An 18,195-nucleotide genomic window follows, 5' to 3' on the forward strand; every position below is an offset into this window, starting at 1 on the left:
AAGATGTGGAAAATCAGTTTGTACAGCCCCACTGTGAAACACTGCTGATAGCCTCAAACACACACACCAAATAAATACACAGAGTTAAAGCCTGTGGCGTGCAGTCTAAGGGGGACCCATAACCTTGGACGAGGGGAATAGAAAGCGTATATGTACGCAAAAAATGTGTGTGTGTGTGTGTGTGTGTGTGTGTGTGTGTGTGTGTGTGTGTGTGTGTGTGTGTGTGTGGTAATGAGTGAGTGGGTGGATGCAGAAAAGGAAGTGGCGACGAAGGTAGAAGTAAAGAGAGAACAACAGAAAGCAACAGCAACAGATGAGAGAGACGGAAGAAGAGAACAGAGAAGAAGAAAGAAGAGAGGAGGAGGAAGACCAGAAAGGCGGGAAGGAAGGATCGAAGGATACGGGGAATCTCTGAGAGGTGAGGAGGAGGGGGGGGGGGGGGGGGGGACTTGGCAACCTGAGTGTGGATGCAGTGTGAGATACTTGTGATGGACATACTTATAACAGGAATACAATATGAATGACAAACTTTTATCATACAAAGTTTATGCAATCTTTACTGCTGGATGCTAAAAACGGAGGTAAATCTGTTTTAGTGCATGTAAAGTACTAATATAATATTTTATACATACATCTACTGAAAATAATATGTTCAGACTAAATATTACTTTTAGGTGTTGATTAAAAAAATGATATAAATAAGATTCTTAAATAAAATGTTTATTCTTATAAATATGTCTCACACGCATTGTGGAAAAATCAGGATAATAAAATTAAATGTTTAAAAGACCTGACAAGATATACTGTAAAAAAAAAAGGTAGTGCATGAATTATTGTTATTATTTATGTAAGTTAATTTTACCTGAACAAATTTGAGCCTCAATTTCTGGAACAGCTGTTTGTGAAAACTGTGACCAACAAAACTTTCACAAACATGCTTTAGATGTGGAGCGTCTTCTCCTCCCACTTTAAAGTAATTTCAACATTTTTAAAAGCAAGCTGTTTTACAGAAATACTGAACCCGGCCACGACCGAGTGAATACATATTTCTGCTGATGTTAACTGTTTCAGATAACATCTTAAAAGTCATAACTGTGATCTCGTTGCAAATATTGTTTTTCATTGGTAAAATGTGTAGTTGATCACAAAATGTCTTTACAAAAGCTACTGCAGTAAAGTACAGTCAACTACCTATACTAACTATAACTGCACCATTGCTGTTTATTCCCCACAGACTGTTTTTAACTTTATATATACTGCATACAATAACATTACTGTATTAAGTGATGTTATCAATGTACGAGAAACCTTTCAAAATCCTTTATGGATCAATCTGGGTTCTAAATAGTTGTAAATAATCTTTCAGTGTTTTCACACTGAGTAAAGTGTTTTAAAATTGGGGCGTGTTTCAGTTTGGGGGGGTACGTGCACCGTGGGTTCAGTATTTGCCCGTGTGATGTGATTCTTGGCCACTCGGCTTATTATGTCACCTGTAATAAATACAGATAAGTAGCGAAGGGAAAATCCGACCCTCTCTTTAATTTTATCTCTCCTCACCTGACAGCCAGCATGACAAAAAGTAGCAACCACATCAGTAATGGTTAAGAAACTGTTGCTAATGGTTACCAGTACTAACCACGATAATTAAGACACACATTACAAACACAGAAAAGTGTTTGTCCTTTTTTCCCTGTGCAGCCTTTATTCTTACGCTGGCTCTCAGTTTCTAAATATCAACTCAAACCAACCGTCAAACCCTGGAAGTCTTTTGGATGAGTTGCATTCATTTGCTCTGGAAGCGCTCCAGAAACAGAATCATTAGTAAAACTCATTAACAGTTTTGTTTAATATTGTCACTCATCTTTGTGTTTATTGCACATTACTTGTTGCTATTGAACTGCAGACTTCAGCCCAGTATTTTCTCCAATAATATGACTCAGTTTGTTGTGTAGCACGCTTTCAAAAAACAAAAAATGTCTTGTACCATCGGAGGTAAAGAAACTTCTGCTGTGAGACTTTTCACACGGAGCATTTGTCGTTGTGAAAAGAGCACAGCTGGAAACTGCTGGTGGAAATTTGTACGTTAATGTAACTTGACTTTAAAAAAACATGCAAAACTAGAGAAATTTCAAATGGATGTTCATCAGTTTATCACTTTGAACGACTTGCTGACCAATCAGCTTTATTTATCTCACATCTCCACCTACAGCAACCACAAAGATAGATTTAAAGCCAGAACGTTATCGCTGTGAGGCAACAGATGGAGCTAATCTCTGCATCGCTGTGCTGCTAAAATACAAAACATGTCATTCAAACCTTTTTATATAACTCAAAGGAAGAAGCAGCAAAATGTATATTTTTGTTACAGTATTTGGTTATAGACTGCCTTGAAAATCTGCACATTAACACCCAGAAGAAATGCTGCAAATATTTACCTTTTGCTTCCTGGTAACATGAAGTTTTGAGACATCTAAGAGCCACTTAAAGCCCAGTTATTAATCCTCAGGGCCTGTGTAGACTGTTCTGTTATTGTACCTGTGCTCCTGAGTAAGTATAATATGAATATAATATAACATGGCATAGAAAGATGGATGGATGGTATAAGACAGTATGAAAATACATAGTGTTTAACTTCTCTTACCAAAACATGATTGAAATTGAGACGACAGTCTTGCATATTTTCATTAGCGCAGTGGTGACTGGCTGTGAGGATTTGGTAATGAAGTCCAGACTCCCCGAGCATTCACCCCTTTAACTTCACTTAAATTCCACTTAGTGAAAGTGAAATTCAAGTCCCTTCCCTCTTATTGCTGCACAATATTAAAGTCCTAGATGCAGCTCCATCGTCGTGTTATTTTGGGGGGTTTTGTGCAATTTTTCTCAAAATTAGGATGAGCATCAGCCCCTATTAGATAAATGGAAGAATGCATCCATCATTTCTGACAAAAAATAAAAGCAGGCCATTTGTTTTTTAGCCAAAAGGAGAAAAGTTGCTGGAAGCTAAAATGAACTCTTTGATCTGCAACCTACTGAAAAGTCTCCAGATGAGTTTTACATGTTTCCAGGTGACTCAAATGTGGAGTTTATGGCTCCATAAATGATTTGAGTAAGATTTTCGTTTCTGTTACTGTTTTTAATCCTAATATAGAATATGTAAAGTAATACGGGCAAACTTCTCAGTCTTTGTTAGCAAGCGTGTAAAAGTTCAAGTAAATTTAGCTTCCACTTGTCTTTAGGCTCCAGTGACTATTTAACCTGCCTGAATGCAGGTTTTAGACGCGTCTGCAAGATTAATGCTAGGTTTGTTTTGCTCTGTTAATTTCACAATATTTTCTAGAAAGCCTGATCCAACCCTTCTACTTGGATGTAGGAAGAATATCTTGAATATTACTAGAGATATATATTTCGGAAAGAAAACCAGCATTTTTGTGCTGACTACAGTAAGTGTGGTGCAGCATAGATACATAAATTGCTTTTGTAACAAAGCAAACAGTCGCTGCTGATTCCCCTCTGCACTGATCCAGTCCCACATGCTGTCCACTTCAACAGGTGGAGTAAAATGCCTAGTATTACATTCTTTATTTCTCCAATTTAAAGTCATATTGAGATTAAAACGAATGAGAGCAGCTCATAAGTACAGTGTGCTGCTCTTCAGTAGGCTTCCAGAAAGAGCCCAGTCAAAAGTGAGCTTTTAGGGAGATGGGAGATAAAACAGGTGGCTCGAGTGGAGTTTCACGATAAAACAAAATAAAAATGTTCTAAAGGAGCAGAAAGTCCTTTAAACAAAGTCACACATTTGGGGTTCAAAGGTCCAAAGGACAGAATTTTCCATTGTCAAGCGACGAGTGAAAAACAGTGTGGAGGTGTGAGGTTGAGTCAGTGTTTTCTCATAAAAAGGGTTGACTTTTAAGTTTCCTCTGTGGTAAATAGCCATCAGTGTCAGGGGGTGCAGGCTAATATTCCTGTTTGTTATTTTGCTGTTTTATATGAATGCGTGTTACATTAGTGCATGTTCCTGTACTGCTGCTGTTAGCGATGTGCTGTGTGATTTGACATGAATGATTCATGAGCAGCTGTTGCTGGTGTGTTAATAATCAACGCCCGGAGCATTTCACTCTTCCTCTCTTTCATTATCTCTCCATCTCTTTTTTCTTCTTTTTCTTTCTGACTAATTTTCCCTCTCACTCGTTCTCTCTCTCTTTCTCTCTCTTCCCTCAGGTCTCTCTGCCTCTCCCTCTCTACCTGCACACCTTGAACCAAGGTAATAACAGCCAGAAAAACAGGACAAGTCTATTCCTGCTGCTTCTTCTCTCTCTTTCACCTAATGTTCTGTTTTTTCTCCCTCGTTTACTATCACTTTCCCTCTCCGTTCACTTGTTTCTTCTTGCCCCCGGTGTGTCAGTAAGTAATTAGTTTCATTTGAGGAAGGTGGGAAAGAGAGAGAACAAATGGGGAGCACCCATTTATTCCAGTGCTAGTTAGCGATTTGCTGAGCTGCTGATTAGTTTATTAGTTGTGCGAGTAAAGTGAGCAGGAGCTTCAGTATCAGAGACGGATTTACATCTTACAGACCTGAATTACACAGAACATCATGGCTAAGAAACATCTGGTAAGCTTGATCAATTTCAGACATTCTTCTCTTCTTATCTCTGAAAACCGTCGATAACTCTTCAATAACTGTCCCATGTTTCATCTCATGGGACCTAAAAAGATGAGTACTTTTAACTATAAATATAACCCACAGCAACAAATTGTTTTACATTTGTTACATGAGTGTAATTAGAAGCTCGAGAGGATGCGGTGTTTCCAGGAAAATGTTGTGCACAACAAGCAACCTCCTGGAGATTTAGCGTTTGCTATGGCCAGGGGTGTGTCCAGGAGGGTGTGTGTGTGTGTGTGTGTGTGTGTGTGTGTGTGTGTGTGTGTGTGTGTGTGTGTGTGTGTGTGTGTGTGTGTGTGTGTGTGTGTGTGTGTGTGTGTGTATTGTAGGACTAACATACAATTAACTTACAATCCTCCACATGATTGGATGACAGAATGGATAGGACCAGCAGAGGAATGTAATGTAATACTTTAGCATCTTTATGTTATGGCGCGTTGCACTTTTACTCCAAATACTTCAAATATAAACAAAGTGCTTTGCACTCAATACCATTTATTTTAAAACTGCAGATTTTGAAATATAAATCAACTCGCATGTTATGCTGCATTCAAAATGTACCCAGAAATATGGAAGTAGTAAAATCACCTCCAGCTGCCACATTGAAGGTTTCTAGTTAGGTGACAGAAGAATCCCGATGTTTGCATGATTCAGCATAATAAGTTCATTTTGTCAGGAACCTGAAAATATGCAGAGCTGTGAAGTCGCCTCGCTGTTCCTGATTTTTTGCATATTCGTCAAACTTACATGTTTCAGACGTTTCCTGACCTCTGTGACCTCGGTTCTTTAAACATTTATAAAAAGCACTTTGCGAGGAACAAACACGTGAATGCTGTCATCAAAGCTAGCTTCTTTCATCTCCAGCTACTCACAAAAATGAAATCTTTCTGCTGTTTCAGAGACTTTGAGAGCGTTAGCTGTGCATTCATTTCACTTCGACTTTAAGAGTCTTTATTCAGGTGTCAGTCAGTCACTGCAGCTGGTCCAAAATGCTGCGGGACAGTTATTAATTTTCAGATGCAAGCGAGACTTCATGTCCCCCATATTGGAGCTCCTCCACCAACTGCCAGAGTTTGCATGGGTTTGCACCGTCTTGCCTCTGTGATCTTTTAAGTTTACACATTATGTCAAGACCCCTGAGGTCTGCTGAACAAATGCCCCCAACTGCCCTGAGGTCCAGATTAAAGCACAGAGGAACAAATAACTCCTCACCTCAGGACCTCCCTAACATTAAACCCATTTTTTATATCTTACTGATTATCCAGAATTACTTAAACCATAACCAAAGAGATAAGGTGCCTCTGCAGCCAGAGAGCGTTAATATGCATTTTTTCTTATTGTCAGTTTGCACTCTGGGGTTCTTATAACATTTACTGTTTTCTAGGTAAAAGCCCAAATGAGCCGTGCACAAAAAGAAAACAAAAATTCATTACAGCAAGACGAGAATGTTTGACATCCATGAAAATCTGGTGAAACTCGATTGTCCATTTCCATCTAACTCCTATCTTGATTCTCTGTTAAACAGCACTTCTGAGAACTTAAACCAGTTTTGTGAATGCACAGATAACGTACGTGTTGATTTGTAATTCTGGTTTATTCCAGCCTGCTGTGTTTCCCATTAATGTGTCTATTGCAGCTCTGTGAATCATCCAAACTTTGCTAAGCTCGTGGTAGAGTTTTGACTCATGATCGAGTTGCATAACAACAGCATCAAGCACAAACTCTCTGCAGCTTTCTAAAGAAACACATTTTGTGAAGTTCAATTGAGTCTAAAAAATCAAAATAGTAATATATGTAAGTCTGGCCTTTATGTTTGAGTCTATTGACTGAGGCGTGTGTTTGTATGAGTGTGTTGAGTAAGTGTGGGCGTGCTGACTTCCTGCTATGAGGAAACTCTCTTCCGATGGAGACACGCTGAAACGTTTCAGGTCCGAACTGATGTGGAAACACACTGAACAGTGACAACACACACACAAACACAGACACACTTATTTACACACACTTGTTTTCACTTCATCAGGGTTCAGGCTGAGTTTGCTACCAGCGCTCATCGGGTCTCGTCTGTCGGGTACTGATGGCAGATCTGTGCTCCGTCTGACGAGAGCGCTGCCTCATCATCGCATTAATAATTTGTTCAGCATGTCAGATGACAACAACGAACTGTTGCGATCACGAGGGCTGTCAGCAGCGACACGTGGAGTGTGATCTTCTTATTTTGTTTGGAAACTCCTGAATGGCAAAACAGAACAGAAATTTAAGTTAAAGTGAAGCTGAGAAGCAACAGAGGAACAGAATGGTGAGTGCAAACACACTTTCTGTTTTTGGAAAACTGGCCACAACAAAAAGGCTTAGAAATGCCAAAATGCCGCTTTATTCAGTTTTTTTGCACTGTAGCTTCTCTAATTGTATACAGTTAAGTCATGCAGTTGCAGAGCCACATGTTTCAGCATGGGGCTGTAACGGTCATTCATCTTATGCTGCCTGCATTCTGCTGTAATAACAATGACAATACAGGTTCTCAGATATTATTGCTTGATTTTTCACACAGTGCTTGTATTTTTAGCTGTTGTAAAAAGCAGTGGGAAATATCTGTTGTACTACAGGCCCATGAGTCATATTCAGTATTTTTCTCTTATGATGCATTCTGAGTTACTGTGACCATAATTACATGATAAAAGCTGCTAATGTCTTCGTATTTCTTCCTGACGTGCCTAGACTGATGTTGTCACTCAACCAGGTTGGGCTAGAGGCAAAATGGACCTGAATCTTTGCCAGACTAGAGCCAAGAAGAACTACTGCTGATCCAAAATGCACAGGAGCAGAATACTAACAGGCATACAACAGAAGCAGCACCAGATGCATGATCATCTATTCAGAAATTCAATTAGTTATCGGGATGCATCAGTCTAATAGTAATAATGCACTAAGAGTGGATGTGAACTCACAGAAAGTCATTTATAAGCAAATTTATGTAAAAATGGACAGTCTCGGTCGTTGTGTCCTTGGGCAAGACACTTCACCCGTTGCCTACTGGTGGTGGTCAGAGGGCCCGGTGGCGCCAGTGTCCGGCAGCCTCGCCTCTGTCAGTGCGCCCCAGGCTGTGGCTACAATGTAGCTTCATCACCAGTGTGTGAATGTGTGTGTGAATGGGTGGATGACTGGATGTGTAAAGCGCTTTGGGGTCCTTTGGGACTAGTAAAGCGCTATATAAATACAGGCCATTTACCAAAAAACAGCTGAAATTCCAGCAATGTTTATTTCACTGAGGCTGGTAAAGAGAGCCTCTGTCTTCTTCGTGGTTTATATTCTGTGTCTCATATCAAAACACGCTGTTTTTTTCACGCCACGGTCGAAAACAGAGGTTAAAACATTTTGGCGTTGCTTTAAACGTAATTCCCAGTCAGCAATCTTTCTCAATCTTTCTTACTTGTATTGGCAAGTCACTTAAGCCTGTTTTACATTTTTGTGTAGATCTCACTGGCTGATTTTACACTTGAACATCACCTTTGTGACGTCTTAATTTTTTGTGAAGCAGTTTTACACATTTACAGAAAAAACAAGAAAAAACCTCCAAAATCATTTATCTACAGTTTAGACTAAAAATTAACTTCAGAAACAGTGTGTACTTCTTTTCCCAGAGTTCAGCAGACTTTGGTGGGTGCAGTGACGCTTGAGCATAGTGGCTGCTGATTGGTTATCAGCAGCTCTGATTCGCACGATCACTCTGCCAGCCTATCCTGCTTCCTGGTTACTGAAAAACTAAATGATGTGGGGATATTAAAGCTCCTTCTCTCTCTGTACTGCAGCATGCTGTGGTGAGGCGCAGATAAGGAGGACCCAACCACTGAAATACACCTATACTCACCATGAGCATGTCAGCAGTGCACTCCGCCTCCCCTCCTGCTGAGGAACCAGTGACACCCCCACCCTTGACCACACCTCCTCGCAAAGCTTCAGTCCGGCTCCAGGAGAGGTGAGCATTAACTATGCATAATCTTGCTTTCTAAAACCCTCAGTCCTCTAAAAATGTCATTTTTTAAATTTACACTTTTGTGACTAAAATGTGTTTGTTAAAACTCTCAATATATGTTTTCTTTAGTTAGTTTAAAATTGCTATCAATCATCTTTTTCTCTTGAATGTTTTCTTATTTTGCAGGCGGGGCTCTAATTTGTCTCTTCTTTTGGATGTGAACACTTTGGGGGTGGAGACTGTCTGTTCTGTCTCCACCCCAAAGGAGGTGTGGCTTCAGCTGCTTCACACCTCCTCACGACCACTCACACACACGCTGCTGCAGGAAGCTGCCATTGACACAAATACGCTGAATGTAGAGTACCAGGTACACTCAAAACATTGCAAACATTCAACACATTAAAATTAAGCAGAGACAAAAGGGAAATATGAGGTGAAACAAACTAAATATCTGCAGGACTTTGAACTGTTCCTGCTGTGCATGTAACACGTGCCAGCAGTAACTGCTGATTCTGGATTGAACGTGTTTTTAGGTCTACCTTCAGTAGATTTGTGATTTGCTTCATGTCTTACAAGCAGCACTGTGTCAAAGTCTAAACTGGCCCAACTTTCATGTTGATGATTGTCACTGCTGAATATTAGTCTTCACTGTAAAAGATAAACACCGCAGATGGCTCATCAGCTCAGGATGATGGGGTTGCATTCTGAAACTTCTGAAAAGTTCAGGTTTTGACACAGTGAAGCACAATCACTTTGTGTTGCACTTTGTACTGTCATGGACAATGGAAAACCCCTCAAATTGCTCATATTGTGAAGTCTTTATTGGAGTCTTTTGCCCAAAACAGTTGAAAACAAATGTCTATGAAATTTTTTACCTTCCTCCTCTCCTTCCTGTTTGTCTGACTGTATGTACCTGCAGTACAAAAGCAAAGCTATGATATCTAGAAAACATCAGATCCACCAATTACCTTAAAATCCTGAACATTTACTCCAGAATTAGTGCTTTCTAGCAGGTATGGAATAGCTTTCTGAGACTGTTAAACTCTCCAACTTTCAGGACAGTTTTAACATTCATTAATATTCCCGTCTCCCCAACAGAAGATCCCTCCGAACTTTGTGAACGCTGCTGACCTCGATGTTCCGGGACACATGATGAAAGACCGATACAAAACCATCCTCCCCAGTCAGTTACTGTCCGTCTCACCTCAGTAGAAAAGCTCTTGGTGTGTTTATTCCCATTTATCACCGTGCGTTATTTGTATGTTTGTCTTTAGACCCTGAGAGCCGAGTGATCCTGAGGAACCCGGACGATGAACCTGGGCCTGATCGCTACATCAACGCCAACTACATCAGGGTAAGAGTCTAACATTATTTCTTACCAAGTCAACTAACCCCACAGATTTCTGTCATCTCACACTCTATGTCAGGTGGGCCTTTCCCACCGACCACATCAGGTCTCTGTAATCTCCTTTTTTGTCTCAGCACAAATGAGCATGTTGTGCTCTTGTGGTTTTAGTTGCTAATTTTAATGGTTTAATGAAAAGTGTGATATATTTTCTGGAACTAATATATTTTTTGTTTAAATAAAAATTGATAGTATACACTCATCAGCAAACATCTAAGCCACAGGATCACAGGAAAGAAGCTCAAAGGATCTGGACATGTGGTCAAGATGATCTGGTGAAGTTCATTCTGAGCATCAGAATAGGGAAGAAAGGTCATTTAAGCGAATTTGAATATGGCAGCTATTTCAGGAACTGCTGAGAAATACTGGGATTTTCACACACAGAGTTAAAAAAAAAGTCATAAAAAGAGAAAACATCCAGTGAGTGGAAGTTCTCAGGGTGAAAGGTGAATGACCGGACTGGTTTGAGCTGATAGGAAGGCAACAGTAACTCAAATAACCATGTTTCAGCAAAGGTACGCAGAAGAACATCTGTTAATGCACAACATGTGGAAACCTGAAGCAGGTGGGCTACAGCAGCAGAAGACCACATTAAGTATTCTGGAAAACAGAAGGTTGCCTGGTCTAATGAGACCGCCGACATGTTTTCTGCTGCAACATTTGGATGGTCAGAATTTGGCATAAAGAACATAAACATAAACATATTGTTGCTGACTATGTCCATCCTTTCCATCTTCCGATGGCTGCTCCCTATGAAATTTCCATGGCTTATTTCCAGTGTTGTTCCTAAAAACAGAAAAAAAGACAGAAAGTGACGGTTAAGAGGCTTTTTAATTCAGGCTCATGGTGGTTTAAAAAGACGTGTCAGAGGTCCTTATCAGAGATCCTTGCCGTACCGCAGCAGAGAGAAACTGAATCCTGGACATTTCTCCTAACTCTAAAATTGTGCTGGGATGATTAGGAGCTTTTAAAGGCTTGCACTGTCAGAGTCTGGGCTGTCATCTTCGGGGCTGCTGCATCTTCTATGAGTGTATATTTATTATCAATACTTGAAAAAATGTACTGCAGATAAAGTTTTTTGAAAATAGCTACTGTCATTGAGATCTCAGGTTCAGTAACAATGTCTTTTCTTTCATTTGAGCCGTTTCATTTTATTACTTAGTCCTGGATTAAATGAGTCAAGTGACAGAAAAGAAAATATGTTTCCTTCAGGGTTTTATTAAAAAGGAAACAAGCTGATAGAGTGTGTGACAGCGTTGTCACTCTGCGTGGGTGTCTTCTCGTGTGTGTGTGTCCGTGTGTGTTTTGTGCGTGTGTGTGTGTGTGTGTGTTGGACAGCTAAACAAACAGAAACTCAGATATGAGCCGTCGGTTTGTCAGCGTGGGAGTTTGCAACCAGGAAAACCACAGGAAGTGAGGGAGGAAGTGACATGTCCCCGACTCCCCCTCCCCCTGTCTTCCCTTATGGCCCACGCATCCCTCACACTGTGCAGCCTCAGCTCAATTTGTGTGTGTTTGTGGAGTGTGCGCCTGTGTTGTTAATTTTTGACAGTTTTCATGAAGCGCCTGCTGCCTCTGCTGATGTGCAACAACAAGTAAAAAGTAGCATTCATTCATCTGCCCGTTCAGTTAAACTCCTGTTATATTTGGTGGCGTGCTGGTTGGACCCTTGACAGTTGTTATTGAATCTGAATCATTCACTTCCTGCCCTGTGAGGCCAGGGTGGTTTTAGAAGTCTAGGGGATATGATGAATGTGTGTGACAAAAACAACAAGTGACATTTCTTAATCTGCATTTGCATCCATTTATACCAACCTGAGAAATGAAACAACACGAAGAAAACGGTCAGAGTGCATCCAGCTCTGCTGGAAAATACCTCATAGTTGATTTGTGCAAGCCTGGTCTGGAAATGCCCGGTCCACAAGTCAGCAAATGCGCTTGTCAGTCACCTAATCAGAGCTGAGATGGAAACAGAGAACACTAAAATAGAAATTAGGATGTAAAACATGCTTTAAACTGTGGCGTCGGGGCTGGGTGAACTGTGCTTTGTCTCAAAGACACAACTGCTGCAGCTACGATGCTGAAAAGGTGTCCCCTAGATGTCTCTACCACAAGTACAGAACTCTGTGGACTTTCTCTTTATTTTATTTGACAACTAAAGTCTCAGTTTCCTCCAAAATATCATTAAATATTTCCTTCCTATACCTACATTTTTGACACTAGAACCTCCAGTGGTTCTAGTGTCCTGGTATTGACCTCAGAGTAAAGCATTATACTGTGAGAAAGTTTACTGACTGATTGTTGTGAGATTTGATGCTCTTTATGTGGCAGGGCTACAAAGGGGCTCCCAGGGCCTACATCGCTACCCAGGGGCCCATGGTGCACACCGTGGGAGACTTCTGGGACATGGTGTGGCAGGAGAGGAGCAGTATCATCGTCATGGTTACGAGGCTGAAGGAGAACAACGAGGTGAGGAGACACAAGTGTTGTTTCCCTGTGTTCATTTCATCCTTTTGTGTAATAGCTGTGCTGCACCGCAAATTTGTGGAAAAACAAACTGAAGTAGTGACATTATGCAGCGGCACACCCTCCTCTGCACTGCTGTCGCTCTTGAGACACTCCCTGGTTGTCTTCATTTCACTGGATCTCCTCCATTGTGTCAAAAGTTCAACCTGAACTTTATTTCGGGGGAACAGGATGACCTCACAGGGTGCCAAATCTGTCAGGTAGCCTGAGTGATGAGCAGCCAAAATTGTTGTGGACTGTCAGTACACTGGGAGCCGTTGTATTCAAGATGGAGCACAGCAGCGCCTTTTCACCAAGGTTCAGATTGATTAAAGTGACAACGTTAAATTAGAAGTTGCAGCTGAATTCGCTGTTGCACAACAACACAGATATCGCACAAAATAACAACCACAGTTCTAGTCATGCATGTTTACTCACGCAGCTTCCTCTGTATTAAGAAATTCTGCGTGGGTGATTGGCAGGCCAGCTTTCATCAGTAAATATGATGTACAGAGTCCATTAAAGAAAGCTGCTTTTTATTATTATTTATTATATTTATTATATATATTTATGTTGTATATTTTCTACTCCATTTAATGTGACTTTATTCTTGTATTCTACTGTGCACTGAGCTGTGCATTCATGCTACATCCATCTGATTATGGATCTGAACACTTGGCTGTTTGTCTGTTTGAAGAAATGTGAGGTGTACTGGCCACAGCCGAGAGACAAGACGAAGAGGGTAAAGGAGGAGGACGAAGACACGGAGGAGAAGGACGGGCAGAGGGAGAAGGAAAATGAAGAGGAAGGAGAGACGAGACAAATCGGCAGATTCCTTATCAGAGTGAAAGACAGCCGAGAGAAAGACGGATTCACGGTCACAGATATGGAGATTCAGGTACAGTAGAGTTCGCAGATTTCACCTCCATGAGCCAGATGAAGCCATGTGTTAAATGTTTGTCATTTCTGAAGATCACTGTCTAAATGGATGACTGATGTTATTGCAGTCCTGCTCTACAAAGCTGCACTGCTTAAATGCTTTGTGGTTAAACAAAGATGGACCGATTAGACATCTGCAGAGGTGTTTGGGTTTTTTTCTGGTGAAACCACTCTGATTACAGACTTATGAAATATTTCTTAGGCTTTTATCAGCTTCTTAAAGCTTCTAGAAGATGTTATTAGGTTTGTACATTCATAGCAGTGAGTGGAAGTAGCTGAGTGAACTAAAGCAGAATCATGATCAGTGAAAATGAAATTACGTCTTTTAAAGTTTTTACTATTTCTTTTCCATGTGGGTTTCCTTGTCAGTCTAACAAAAACATCTTTGTAACGAATAAAAAAAACAATTCATTCACATTTGGCTGATAAGTTTAGTTTACTTAAGGTTTAAAACCTTTTTAAATTTTAGGAAGAAATAAAATAGTACTTTATTATAAATGCACATTTCCAAAATAAAACCAACAGAAGCACCTGAGTCTGTGCACCTGGTTTTGTTTGATAACTGTGTGTTTGTGTGCTTTCAGCTCCATTCAGAGTGTCGACACGTCAGACACTACTGGTTCACATCTTGGCCTGACCATCATATCCCACAATGCATAGCTCCATATCTAAGGCTGGTGGAAGAGGTGGAGACGTACAGCAAGTCCCTCGTGCCGCCCTCTAGCTCTCAGGAAGTCTCTGCGCCCGCCTCCAGCCCTGGACCAATCATCATCCACTGCAGGTCAGTTTTAGTTTTCCTTCAAAAAAAATTGTGATTTCTCAAAATGGATAAAATTGGTTCTGGTTAGTTCACGTTACCTGACGAAACACAGACAGGTGTCATATCTTACTCAACTAAAGCGTCACTTCTCTCGCTTCATTTTGCTCACAGCATTGAGAGAAATAAACAAGTTAGCCAAATAAATAAAATCTGCTGTCAAGCTCCAGTGGCTACGACTCAATTCATTTGATTTTTATTTAGTATATAGCACCAAATCACAACAACAGTCCCCTCAAGGTGCTTTACATAGTAAAGAAAAGACTATTTAATGATAGAGTGCAAACCCCAATAATCATATGATCCCCTCCAAGCAAGCACAGTGGGAGGAAAAACTCCCTTTAACAGGAAGAAACTTCCAGCGGAAACAGGCTCAGGGAGGGGCGGGGCCATCTGCTGTGATTGGTTAGCAATGAGTGGAGGAAGACAGGACAAAGACAGGCTGGGGAAGAGAGACAGAGATTTATAATAATTTATGATTAAATGCAGAGAGGTGTATAAACACATAGTGAGTGAAGAAGAATCACTCAAAGCATCATGGGAAACCCCAGCAGGTCTATTGCAGTGTAACTAAGGGAGGATTCAGGGTCATCTGATCCAGCCCTAACTTTACGTTTCTTAAAAAAGGAAAGTTTTAAGTCTAATCTTTAAAGTAGAGATCGTGTCTGTCTCCTGAATCCAAACTGGGAGCTGGCTCCACAGAAGAGGCCACTGGCCAATTAAATCTCATTATGAAAAAGTCACAAGAGAACAGAACAGCTGTTTATGCTGTTTATGCATTAAAATGAAGAAGTTGATCATTGCACCATGTTTTTATAAACAACGTTGGTAAAAGAGAACTAAGTGCTAACCAGCTACAGTTTCATTTTTCTCCTGCACTGAAATAAACGCAACAAGTCCCACCCTGGAAGGGCAAAAGAATTTTCTAAATAAAAGCTTGTGTGCAAAAAATTTGCTTCAAATAAAGTCACAAAACATAACTGATTTACAAACTAATTTTACAAAAATAACTTTACGTTTACTTGTGCTTGACGACAAGGCAGCTGTGTGACCATTCAGGAACATGTTTTTAAACTGAAGTATAGACCTCTTTGCACAAGAAGGTGCTTTGCAATAATCCAAAAAGACAATAATACAGTAAAATATAAAATACATTGTGTACATAAAGGAGAGTGAGGACCATAAACAGAAGTTAAAACATGCATCAATAAACCACTCTTGAAATACATCCGCTGAGAGCAGCGTGATGGTTATGGGTGAACAGACTGCGATGTGTCAAACCAGAGCCGCGGCCGATGTGTCGAAAGCTGCTTCCTGCCTGAGAGCAGGGGTGGCTGCCTTGACTGAGCAGCCAACCACAGCAGAGAGGACAGATAAAAGTTTAAAGCGATGGGGCTGCGGTGACCTGACACACGTCTTTGAGTACCAATATGCTGCTGCATGCCTGAAGCACACAGAAACCAGAGATTCTGAGCAAAGAGTAAATAAATCTGCTGTGACTGAGTTCAAAGAAAAGTCAGCACAAAGGTCATGGATCTTACCAACTTTTCTAGAAACCTTCCCTATCATCTCCTCCACATTAGCCGCTTTTTAGCTGAATATCGTAGGACTGTCACAAGACAATCTTTGTAATTGTTCCTGTTCTCAAGTAAGAACTGCATCCAAAGGTGGAGCTCTAAAAACTTTGATTATTATTTGATTGATCAAGATTTTGTTCTTTGTGTTGATGAGACAGATGGATGAGTCGGATGAATACAATACTCATCCTAAATCTACACTGCTGTTCTCCTAACATCTCCCCTGTCCTCCCCTCTACAGTGCAGGTATCGGGCGGACAGGCTGTTTTATAGCCAGCACTATCGGCTGTCAGCAGCTCAGAGAAACCGGGCAAGCTGATGTCCTGGAGACAGTTTGTCAGCTTCGACTCGACAGGTGGGTGTTTTCCTCTCTCTTTCCTTTGCAGTCCGTCTTTAACATGCAGTTGCATGTTTAAAACCTGTGGTCTGCTCATTTGCAGGGGCGGTATGATCCAGACCTCAGAGCAGTACCAGTTCTTGTACTCCACACTGGCCCAGTACAGCTCCCAGCTGCAGCAGAAACAGGTACACAGCAGCACCCTGCCGAGACTGCTGCCTGTGGCCTTCAGCTCTGAGCCCAGTGGTTTATACAAATGTCTAAAAACAACAAACAGATCATTCAAAAAGTCTAGTTTTCTGATTTTCCTTCTTTAAATGTGTTTGTAGATTTATTGCACATTGAGTGGCAGCAACTATAAAAACAGTTTTTGGGGGTCCTGGTGTTGTTGTCGGGTATGTGCCCTATGCGACAATTCATAGACTGTATATAAAAGATGGAGTCAATCGTGGCGGTGTGACCCACTAGTTGGGGCACAGTTTTTTAAACTAGACCTGGGGAGTGTGCCTGAATCTAAGCATGATACTGAGGGACACTATAGGCTCACAGGCTTGTCCATCACAAGCCTGTGAGCATACCCTACTTTAGCCTGTTTTTTAAGTGTATTTGCTACCACAAATGACATGATAAGTTGTACTGAGCTGTATTGAGTAAGTGCAACGGGAGCCACAGTCTTGTAAACAACCAGAAATGCAGCTTTAAGGCACTTCCACACTGACTCTGTTCATACAGTCTGTGGGGACTGTTAGAGCCTCGAGTGGCCATTATTGGCGCTGCAGCCACAGATTGCTGCCTAGTGTTAATATATGCAGTCATTGCTGCACAGCGCTTTGCACCAAAATAGTTAGAACTTGGTGGGAACTGTTTTCATCAACAGTTGGTGCGGTGGTGCATGTCTGTGGTGGCAGGATGATGTGGTTGGAACTGAATCCAAATAAACAACAGTTTGTGTGTTAGCAATGAAACATGTAACATCAGCCGCACCTTAATCACCTGAACCACAGCAGCCATCAGAGGACAGCTGCGTCTGTAATTTTTGGTTTGAGGTTGTAAACAGTGTACCAATTCTGAATATTTACAGAACCAGCCTGGCACACTGCCTCAGAGCCAGCAGAACCCAGAGGACCAGGTCAGCATACAGCTGCAGAACCTCGAGCTACACAGCAAACAGAACAGGAAGATCTCATAGAACCTGGATAACCAGCAGTGTCTTCAGAGAAGTCCAGGAGAAGCGAGGAGAAAGACGCCAGCAGCAGCAGAACTGATGCACCAGCAGGGGGACGAGGAGGATCCTACAGGGGCCCCAAAGAACTGGTGTTTGGCTCCAATTTGACTGAACAAGCAGAGAATAGGAATAATTAGAAGATCAAAAGCATCATGTTCATGACAGACTAAGACTGAATCAGACTAATTAAATAAAATAAGGCAGGAATATTCATTGGCTTGGCTGTGGTGTTTTTCGAGCAGCTATTTACCACACACATTCATTTGTTTAACTCTAAATATGGCCTGCTAAGTATGAAGACATGTTTTAATAGTCAGAACATTTGAGGGTATCAAAACAAATCACATAGATCTCTTCATGAAATGCGACCAGGACAGTTTGTCACATCAGCAGTGGCATGTTTGACAATCACAAATCATTGGATCACCATGTTTCTCTCTTATTATTTGACCCATTCTGTTAATTTATGAAACAAAAACACCTCTTGAGCCTTGTTGAAATCTGCTGTTTTTTGATCTCCTTTAGAGACTAATGTGTATAAAACAATCAGATCAATAAATTATGAATATAAATACTTTTTCACTCAGCAATTTTTAAAGGACACATTCAGCCGACCAGCTCTGCATTAAATTTTTTTCAGAAAGTTTAAATATTTTAATTCTATGTTTTAAGCTTCCAATAAAGTCCTGTGAATAAGTAAGTACACCCTATGGAAATATCTGGACAGCAGGTAAACATGTAAGGACCCTTGTGTCCAGAG

General features: G+C 40.9%; 1 protein-coding gene across 3 annotated transcripts; it reads left to right on the forward strand.

Moving 5' to 3' along the window:
* The first annotated feature begins 280 nt into the window (after positions 1 to 280).
* Positions 281 to 17,936, forward strand: LOC308407462 (tyrosine-protein phosphatase non-receptor type 7-like). Of its 3 annotated transcripts, none has more exons than XM_080899112.1 (11): positions 281 to 418; positions 8,467 to 8,633; positions 8,817 to 8,997; positions 9,729 to 9,813; positions 9,905 to 9,984; positions 12,367 to 12,504; positions 13,238 to 13,438; positions 14,064 to 14,260; positions 16,115 to 16,228; positions 16,314 to 16,398; positions 17,292 to 17,936. In XM_080899112.1, exons 2-11 carry the CDS (start codon positions 8,527 to 8,529, stop codon positions 17,397 to 17,399), a joined length of 1,296 nt encoding a protein of 431 aa, XP_080755238.1. In that variant the 5' UTR covers positions 281 to 418; positions 8,467 to 8,526; the 3' UTR covers positions 17,400 to 17,936. The 3 variants fall into 3 exon arrangements, with proteins under 3 accessions (XP_080755238.1, XP_080755237.1, XP_080755236.1); XM_080899111.1 differs by lacking the exon at positions 281 to 418 and adding an exon at positions 4,419 to 4,609; XM_080899110.1 differs by lacking the exon at positions 281 to 418 and adding an exon at positions 6,635 to 6,956.
* The last annotated feature ends 259 nt before the right edge of the window (positions 17,937 to 18,195 follow it).

The sequence above is a fragment of the Rhamphochromis sp. 'chilingali' genome, assembly GCF_963969265.1.
Source record: "Rhamphochromis sp. 'chilingali' genome assembly, chromosome: 12".
Lineage (NCBI taxonomy): Eukaryota > Metazoa > Chordata > Actinopteri > Cichliformes > Cichlidae > Rhamphochromis > Rhamphochromis sp. 'chilingali'.

Coding starts and splice junctions, on each gene's coding strand:
- LOC308407462 (XM_080899112.1), top strand. CDS start 8,527: ATGAGCATGTCAGCAGTGCACTCCGCCTCCCCTCCTGCTGAGGAACCA. Junction 9,814..9,904: donor ATACAAAACCATCCTCCCCA/GTCAGTTACTGT, acceptor GTTTGTCTTTAG/ACCCTGAGAGCCGAGTGATC. Junction 16,229..16,313: donor TGTCAGCTTCGACTCGACAG/GTGGGTGTTTTC, acceptor GCTCATTTGCAG/GGGCGGTATGATCCAGACCT.